The 9,004-nt window shown below is 49.5% G+C and overlaps 2 protein-coding genes across 2 annotated transcripts; both read right to left on the bottom strand.

Annotated features, from left to right (window-relative positions):
- Positions 1–3,139: 3,139 nt before the first annotated feature.
- B0T26DRAFT_806973 (uncharacterized protein) lies at positions 3,140–3,859 on the bottom strand (the record flags this gene model as incomplete). Its single annotated transcript, XM_060447216.1, has 3 exons — positions 3,140–3,430; positions 3,512–3,556; positions 3,626–3,859. The coding sequence occupies 3 exons, from the start codon at positions 3,857–3,859 to the stop codon at positions 3,140–3,142; spliced, it is 570 nt and encodes a 189-aa protein (XP_060290270.1).
- Positions 3,860–3,968: 109 nt separating this feature from the next.
- Positions 3,969–4,762, bottom strand: B0T26DRAFT_731211 (uncharacterized protein). Its single transcript, XM_060443047.1, has 2 exons — positions 4,192–4,762; positions 3,969–4,104 (listed from the first exon to the last, which is right to left on the bottom strand). The coding sequence occupies exons 1-2, from the start codon at positions 4,481–4,483 to the stop codon at positions 4,073–4,075; spliced, it is 324 nt and encodes a 107-aa protein (XP_060290269.1). The 5' UTR covers positions 4,484–4,762; the 3' UTR covers positions 3,969–4,072.
- Positions 4,763–9,004: the final 4,242 nt, after the last annotated feature.

Below are 9,004 nucleotides of genomic sequence, written 5' to 3'. Positions count from 1 at the left end.
GCGCCCTGGACCCAGGAAAATCCGAAAAATCCGCCCTAAAAATGGCCTGGCCAATGGGAAAGAATTGACAATTCGCCAATTATTTTGGCCCTACGAGTTGGTTGAATTTGACCTCGAAATCGTGTAATTAATTGCTCTGAATGGCTATATTTGATCGATTAAATTGGATAAATTTGAGTTGGTGCCAGTGCTGCTGCAAGGACATGAGGTCGGCGAAGGAGTCAACCGTGGACAGAAACCGGGTCTTGGTCTGCAGCTCGAGGGCTTTGCAATACCTGGCCATGTAGCCGTCCGAGATCTTGCAGGTCCTGTACTTTACACCGCTCCACTCGTCCGTCTCCGTGGCCAGCATTTTGACCAGATCCCGGCCAACAACCAACACTACTTCAGCCACCCTTACTCGCTATGATCAAAGTCCAGCACGATAGAGCACGGCACATTTTGAATGAACTGGAGAAGGCATACAGTACGAGGTGGATGGTAGAGAGGGAGATTCTGGGGAGAAATCAGAATGCATGGTGAGGTTGTTATAACCGGGGGATCAGTGGGAGGTGGATGGTAGAGAGGAACATTATGGGGCAGAAATCAGGATTGCATGATAGAACACGGTTAGAGCGCTGGCACCGCTGTAAAATTGGTAACTAACCAAAAAAATCTAAATATCTACAATAGTAATATTTGTCTTGCTCCCGGCGCCACCCCCAGAGCCCCCCCCGAAGCCCAGCCCCAAGAACTTCCAAAGCAAAACCCCATAGACAACACCCCCCACCACAGTCATCAACCCCAGCATGATAGTCCCCCAAATACTGGCAAAGGCCTCGCAGACCACAACCCCATCCCCCCCTCGACCTGGCTTGACACTACCTGCCTCTCGGCGACTGCGCTCGTTGCAGGGTCCAACTGTCCCAAGGAATTGTCTTGCCCCGAGAGATGTTCCTGTGTCATTGTGATTGTTAGAGATGTGCCGATAAGGGAAAAAACCAGGGCTTACCTCTGAGGTTTGGGCGGTCGAGCCGGACCCTTCGGAGTCATGGCCGCCGGAATTGTCAGGGAGGGCAGGCCGTGTGTTTTTTTCGCCGGGTCTAGTGGGGTGGCGGATGAGGTGGGGTTTTGTGAGGTGCCAGTCGTGGTTGGCGGGCCCCTGGTGCTGGTGTTGATGGTGGTGGGCGTGGGTTTACTGCCCGGGGGGTTTACAATGGGGAGGAGAGGCTGGCGGGGGGGGGGGGGCCCGGCGCTAACGAATGCCGAAAAGAGTATGCACCATAGTCTATTCATCGAGTGAGTCAATTCGGAAGACATAGTGATGAGGAGATGGACACGTACGATGTTGTTTGTATGATTGTTGTTATGATGTGGAGCTGGCGTGGGAAAAAAAAGAGAAAAGGAGAAAAAGGTTGAGCCGGCAGCAGAAAATCAATTGAATGAGAATCTGTTTGCCCATTCGTTCTTTCCAGTCCCGATCCCGATGGGGGCAGTGACTCCTTGGTAGCTGGTTTCCTTCCTGTAGTTTTTAAGCTCAAGCTCCTAAGTCATGGGAAGAACAACCTGCTTGCTGAGAGAGTGCGACTACCTGACCGGGGTAAATAAACCATGGCAAGACCAACCAACATAACGCCAGCCTGGCTGCTGCCGGAGACCCTCGCCTGGATGTTCTAGGGCGTTTCCGTCACTCTTGTTCTCCCGACGCCGTCATCATCGTCTTCACTGGGTAATGACAACTCTGTCAGCGGTCCACCATTATCACAGTATACTCATAGACGGGTCATGCTTTCATTCAGGGACATGATCGGCACTTGCTTGCCTCGAGCCAGCAATTCTCAGAAGCCAAATACACGCAGAAGCAGCCAATAATGAGGCTATTCGTAGTGTGTGTATTAATTGATGTAAGGAAGAAGAAAAGGCCTGCGCCCGCAGGTCGGGGATCTGTGTTGACCCTAGACCATGTGCCCAAAATCACCCCTTTGTGCACTCCACCGTAGTTGTAAAAACCTTGATACGCTTCGCACGCCCCCAAGGCTTCTTCTTTCGCTTCCAGTGTAGGCGCCTAGGTTTTTTAAAGTTAAAGAAAAGAAATCATCGAACCTAGGATGATTCTACGGACCTGGGAAAGTCAAATCCAAACCGAATCTAGATATATAAACCTCTGACATATTCCGCTTCATCCTATCACCCAAGTTGTACCCTTCATCGCATTTGCACCTGTCACCCAAGTTGTACCCTTACATTTGCACCTGTCACCCAAGTTATTACCCTTCATCGCATTTATTTACGATGGCCACTAACGCACAACTTGAAGACGAAGCTACCAGCAGCGGTTCGCAACCCCAGAGCTACACGCATGACTACGCCATGAAGATGCAACTACTTCCTGATCCCAAAACCTCGGGTCCACCGAGAAGCTGGCAAGTCACCTTCTGTTTCCTTTGCCACGACCTGTTGCAGGTGATGCGTCAAGGGCTGTTCTGGACGACATCCAATATTGTGCCCGAAGGCGGTTTCTACACTACGACGTCGGATGACATCTGCAAACCTTAAACTATGAAACGTGTATGGGAGATCCGCGAGCTGCCAGAAAAGCCCGAACACCAGTCCAGCTGGGTGGGAACCATCGCCCTATACGCTACTAAAAGCGAGCAGCTACGGACTGTCCGGTTGGATACGTTGAGTTGAGGAAACATCCTCCGTTGTTACGCAGAGGGGAAAGATGGGGCTCACGTGTTCAACTACTCGCCATCGCCCAGCCTGGCCAACGTCAACTGTTGGCAGGACGACCTTTATCCCCTGGACGGTTCATGGTGGTTTTGGCCGATGGATTCACCTGCGGGGGGCCAACATGAGGAGTCAACCGGCGGTGGAGGCTATGCAATGAAGCGTGAATCAACGTTAGTCAACCCCACTACTGCCAACGCTGTCTTTCCGGCCTTTTGATCATTAGAACCTTGCAGCACAAAAAAAAAAAGCAATGCTAACCGTTTTCATCCAGGGAGCATGGTTTGAAGTGATGGGGGAGAGAAGTGCACTTACTCGACATGAATTCAGAAAGATTCAGGACCCAAGTAGTCGGCTCGATTTTCCGGTATAATTGCGCCCCTGTAATATACATGGGGAGCGTCGTCGAGAAATGTCTAATTAGTGGCCCCTATTCAATCGATTCTCGTGATTTTGTCGCTGCCCGTTCTGCCCTTGTCTTGTAGCGCAAGACAATTTCTTGTAAGACAATTTCTTGTAGACGCGCCGCAATGTATGGTCTCTCCGGGGCGTTGTCGAGCCAGTTTCGGTTCCCCATGACGGCCTCGATCCCCTCCCACAGCAGCCGATCAACGACGTCGTGGAGGAAAAAGGCTCCCTCGGCCACAGAACGGGCCTTTCCGCACTCGCGGACCGAGGGCAGCTCGTCGACGAAGGGGCACATGGCATAGGACGCAGTATCCTAGAGAAACACGCGGATTATCAGAGACCACGAGGGTCGGGCACGTTGGGGTCAGGAACTGGAGACTGTGGGAAAACTTACCGAGGTCCAACCGCCCCCGTTGCAGACGACGACCAACTCCCCTCCCTAGGTTGGTATCGAGATTAGTTCGGATTAATTGGGGGGGAGACTAAACCGAATCTAGGCCTAGTGCACCAACGGCACCAAGCCCCGCAGCGCCATCAACGGCTGGCGCAGCAGGGCGTGCAAGAAGATGCACGTCATCTCCTTGACTGCCATGTGGGCCCAGGCTCTGAGGCCTTCAAAAGTGGACCTGACGAACTCTTCTCGGGGTGGCTCATCGTGGTGGAGGAGACCCAGCTTGAACCAATTTCTGATCGGCGCCCCTAACGCAGCGATGGTTGGACGCGGGAACATGGGCTCATTCATTCTTATCGCAAGAGGCAACTTCTGCTCACATACCGCCTGCCTGGTCGTACCGAGGGCGACATACTCGGCCGCCCCTTCTGCAAGTTCGCTGCACTTATCAGGTGCGACGGGGTCGGAGACCAGGGCGACCCGATCGATATGGTGGTGGCCCCAGGCATCTTCTCGACTGGTACCCAGATGGACGTGGACGTCTGGACCGGGGATTGGGTCGGGTCATGGCTCGCTCCCATTCAAGTTTGCGTGGACTATTTCAAAGGCACATCAGCAGAGTCCATTCCAGCCACAACAAGCCCAAAGGACGGCCGGGGAGAATCCACGGCAGCACCGCGCACCAGACAGCGCGTCAAAGCCGACGCCAAGTAACAATCCTTGGAATAATAACAAACCACCGAGCGTCAAATGCAGAGTGTATATCCTTCCTAAGAGGAATGAGATTCGCTTTGTTGTTGATATCAGGCAGATCAAACCCATAACGTTGCATTCCATTCTATATATACCAATGTCTTTCCTCTTTTGGTATAAGATAGGCTTCTTTGACGGCATAACCAGACCTGGTAATACTGCAGTCCATAGCAACAACAGAGCCGGCGTTGACAGAAGGTCACCAATCGGGGATACGGCCATGGGCGAACTCCCAATCTCGGAAACTAGGGACAACAGGATAAACCACTAAAAGTTTAGCGAAAGCACGCTTAGGAGGAGGCAGTTTTTACCCGAGCCTTCAACGATGAAGTAGTACTCCACGTCTGTCAAGATGCCATCAAGTGGTACCTGGACTTGTGTTGACCCGTGTTATCGAGAGAGAAATAGCTGTTTTCGAAGGCATTCCCAGCGATAATCTGGCATGCTAGCAGGGCTGTTCTATGATGTACGCCAGCGTGGGCGACAATATATTGTTTGCTGACGAATCAATTAACGTTCATGATATGCGAGTTAGCCATGATAAGCGAGTTGGCCACCTTAACGAGATTTGGTGGGGCACAAGCAAAAAGATGTTAGTAAATTGTTAGTGATCTTATCAATTTCTTATCACATTTGGCTGCGCACGCTACCCGGTCTCGTTAAGGTGGCTAACTCGCTTATCAAATACGTTATCGCATATTCGTCAATATTTGCTGACAAATCTGCGATATTCGGGCTCCCAATAGGTGTACGGGATCCCGTGCATTTAATTTTGTACGGGATCCCGTGCAATTACGTAAGCCTTCCTTTTTGGGATGCCCGCGCCGTTATCTATTCTCGCGAACGCGAACGCGTCCGCGTCGCGATGCACTCTCGCGATGCACTCAGTTCTTATCCTGTATAGTTGTAATGGCTAGTCTCTCTTCGTTTCCCGATGACTGTCTCCCACCTGAGGGTGATTACGAGTCACGAGAGGCCCTATTCCAGTCTATTAATAATTGGGCAGCAACACGGGGATATGCCTTTATTGTGGGGCGATCCACTAAGGAGAAATCAGGCAAATTGACGATTACCTACATGTGTGATCGAGCTTGCCGACCCCCAACTACATCGAAAGAACGGCAACGGAAAACAACTACCCGGCGAACCGACTGTAAATTCTCAGTTACAGCAAAGCAATCCTTGGATCAGAGCACTTGGACCTTGAAGCATCGACCTGATCAGCAGCATTTCTTCCACAACCACGAGCCAAGTCAACACCCATCTGCACATCCAGCCCACCGGAAGCTTTCTAAAGAAGACCAATCAGTAATCGACAATCTAACGAATGCGGGGGTTACACCAAAAGATATCAGAACATACCTACATCAGTATCACACCACCTCAGCTACTCAACAAGATATTTACAACCGGATTGCAATAGCTAAGCGAGAGGCTCGTCAAGGCCAAAGTTCTATCCATGCACTAGCCAACCAACTTGACGAAGACGGCTTTTGGAGCCGGATACAGTTTGCACCAGATGGCCATGTTATAGCTGTTCTTTTTGCCCACCCAGACTCAATCATATACCTTCAAACTTACCCAGATATCTTACTTCCGGATTGCACCTATAAGACCAACAAGTACGGCATGCCACTTCTTGATATCATTGGAGTTGATGCCTGCCAGCGATCTTTTTGTATTGCTTTTGCATTCCTCAACGGCGAATCAGAACAGGATTACCTCTGGGCCCTTAACCAATTACAATCCCTTTACGAGACGCATAATATACGGCTTCCCTCGGTCATTCTTACAGATCGCTGTATTGCATGTATGAATGCTGTAGCAACCTGTTTTCCAGCTGCTGCCTCACTTCTCTGTTTATGGCACGCAAATAAAGCAGTTCTCCGACGCTGTCAGCCAGCCTTCACAACCCGTCAGCCAGGCCAGCAGCCCGGGCTTGAAGCTTGGAATCAGTTCTTTGCATTCTGGCACTCAATTGTGAGCTCACTAGATGAAGCAATATTTCATCAGCAAGTACAGGAGCTTGAAAAGTAGTATCTTCCAAATCATATTGAAGAAGTTGGATATATTAAAACCACTTGGCTCGATTTATACAAGGAAAAGCTAGTCAAGGCTTGGGTTGATCAGCACCTACATTTTGGAAATGTGGTTACCTCACGGGTAGAAGGCATCCATGCGCTATTGAAGGGGTATCTCAAAAAGTATACCCTTGATCTCTTTGAGGCATGGCGAGCAATTAAGCATGCCTTAGTCAACCAGCTTGCAGAATTACGATCCAACCAAGCTAAACAGCAGATCCGGATACCAATTGAGCTCTCTGGGTCACTCTATAGCTCAGTACATGGTTGGATATCACACGAAGCACTTCGGAAAGTTGAAGAGCAACGTAAGCTGCTCATCAAAATACCACTACCAACCTGTACGGGCTCTTTTTCTCGGTCTTACGGATTGCCTTGTGTACACACGCTTAAAACTCTACTTGATCAGGATCATGCTCTTCAATTAGATCACTTTCGCCTCCATTGGCACTTACACCGTAATGGCACCCCCCAGCTACTCCTAGAGCCTCGCCAACGGATCGACCCAATTACTACGAATTCAACAATACCACGATCTAGTACTCAACGAGAGCCAAGTGGATTTGAGATAGTTGAAGCAGCTACACAATTTAAGGCATTACCTACGTGTAGTGCATGCCACGCAGTGGGGCATCGCATGAGCTCAAAGGCATGCCCCTTACGGTATGCAGGGCTAGCTGGCCCTGCTGCCGGCCCTGCTGCCGGCCTTGCTGCCGGCCCTGCTGCTGGCTTTACTGCCAGCCCTGCTGCTGGCCTTGCTGCCGGCCCTGCTGCCAGCCCTACTGCTGGACTTGCTGCTGGCCTTGCTGCCGGCCCTGCTGCCGGCCCTGCTGCTGGCCCTGCTGCTGGCCCTGCTGCTGGCCCTGCTGCCGGCCCTGCTGCTGGCCTTGCTGCCGGCCCTGCTGCCAGCCCTGCTGCTCCCCCTGCTTTAAGGGTTGATGACCCACGGGCTATCTACCAGCGATATACCAAAGCAAGAGAAAACTGGTATAATAACCAGCCCCGCAGCAGCATTAAGACCAACCAGCAATACCGTAAGGCAATGGGCTTACCCTCACGATATAATAAGGCAAGTTACCAGTGGTGCCTAGATTACAAGCAGATGACAAAGCATTGTTATACTTCAACAGGTGTAAGGGATTGGACGAAGGAGGAGATGATGGCTTACCTGGATTGGAGTAAATCAGAGGATGAAAGGTTTGATGCTTTAGTCGCGCAGGAAATGGAAGACCAACCATTTGATACTGGAAGACGAGGGGTGGATGAAATTTGGAGAAGGGTAGAAAGGGATATTGAAGAACAGGAGGCTTTATTTTCAGGTCAAGGGTCAGAAGATTGTATCGTTGTCAAATAATTAGAATAGATCAACGGCGCGGGCATCCCAAAAAGGAAGGCTTACGTAATTGCACGGGATCCCGTACAAAATAAATGCACGGGGTCCCGTACACCTATTGGGAGCCCCATCTCCCCTCCTTCAATATTTACAAGCCCTGACCTTATCCAATGCTTCAAACACTCAAGATATTCAACCGTATCTTCACCTAACTGCATTCTTTCCCAAGATATTCTGCGGCGAGCCCCTGAAAATACTCTCTCCGACTCATCACTCATTGCTGGAATAGACAAAATGTTGATTGCCAGTTGAGATAGTCTTGGCCAGCGTTGTTGTTGTTGTGCATTCAGCCACCACGATAATGCTGAAGATTGGATTGGAATTGCAGCTTCTGAGATATACTCCTCGAATTCGTCTTTCGCTTGCATCATTGGAAGGATATCAAGATTTTGAGCAATGAGATCAAATTGGTCGAGATTTTCATCAATTTGCATCGATAATATCGTCGGAGGTGTAATTACTGACTGGTCTTTGTACTCCTCCCAGAGTTTTTTGACTGAGCTGATTGCTGGCCGTATCCATTTCTTATCCCACTTGCGTTTGAGATATAAGGTTCGTCGTGATGGATGAAAAATTACCGCTGCTGCACAAAACGGAGACTCCTCTGTCTTTAGGTAATATTTGTCGAAAACAGCCCAGCTTTTCTGGATCCGAGAGGATAGGAAAGGGTTGGATTCGTGTAACGAAAAGCTATTTTTAAAGTGCTGAGCAAGAACATCTATAGTAAATTAAACCCGGTCAATTGTTGCTTGATCTCCTTCGGTCATTTTTGTTGCTCGATAGAATGGTTGTAGAAAGGCCAATATTAATCGCAGATGTTCCCAATCGTCTGGAGGAAGATAATCCTTTTGGAGAGGTTCATACCACGGTTTGATATATGAATCAATTGCACCTTCTTTTTCAAGTGCAACTTGGATCATCAAATACCAACTGTTCCATCGTGTAGAATTATCCAAAGGTATCATTCGGCCAGCAAGTTGAATGAACTGATTTATTCGAGTCGGGGATCCTCGGATATGGGTGATGATGTTGTGGAGTTTGATAAGAGGACTAAGATCAAGAGAGATCTCAGCTTCCTCTGCTTCAGTATTTTCATCCTGATTATCCATCTTCTTGAATAGAAATGCCTGGACAGCAAGATTGATGATATGTCCATTACATCGTATTCGATTGTCCGATGATGACCAAGAAATTTCCTTCTCACTGAGATCTGCTTCGAAGATCCTGCAAAGATTGTCGTTTGTTGAAGCATTGTCACTAATGATTGTC

Source organism: Lasiosphaeria miniovina (assembly GCF_030549165.1).
Source record: "Lasiosphaeria miniovina strain SMH2392-1A chromosome Unknown B0T26scaffold_8, whole genome shotgun sequence".
In the NCBI taxonomy this organism is placed as follows: Eukaryota; Fungi; Ascomycota; class Sordariomycetes; order Sordariales; family Lasiosphaeriaceae; genus Lasiosphaeria; species Lasiosphaeria miniovina.
This window is presented reverse-complemented; position numbering and strand designations above follow the sequence as displayed.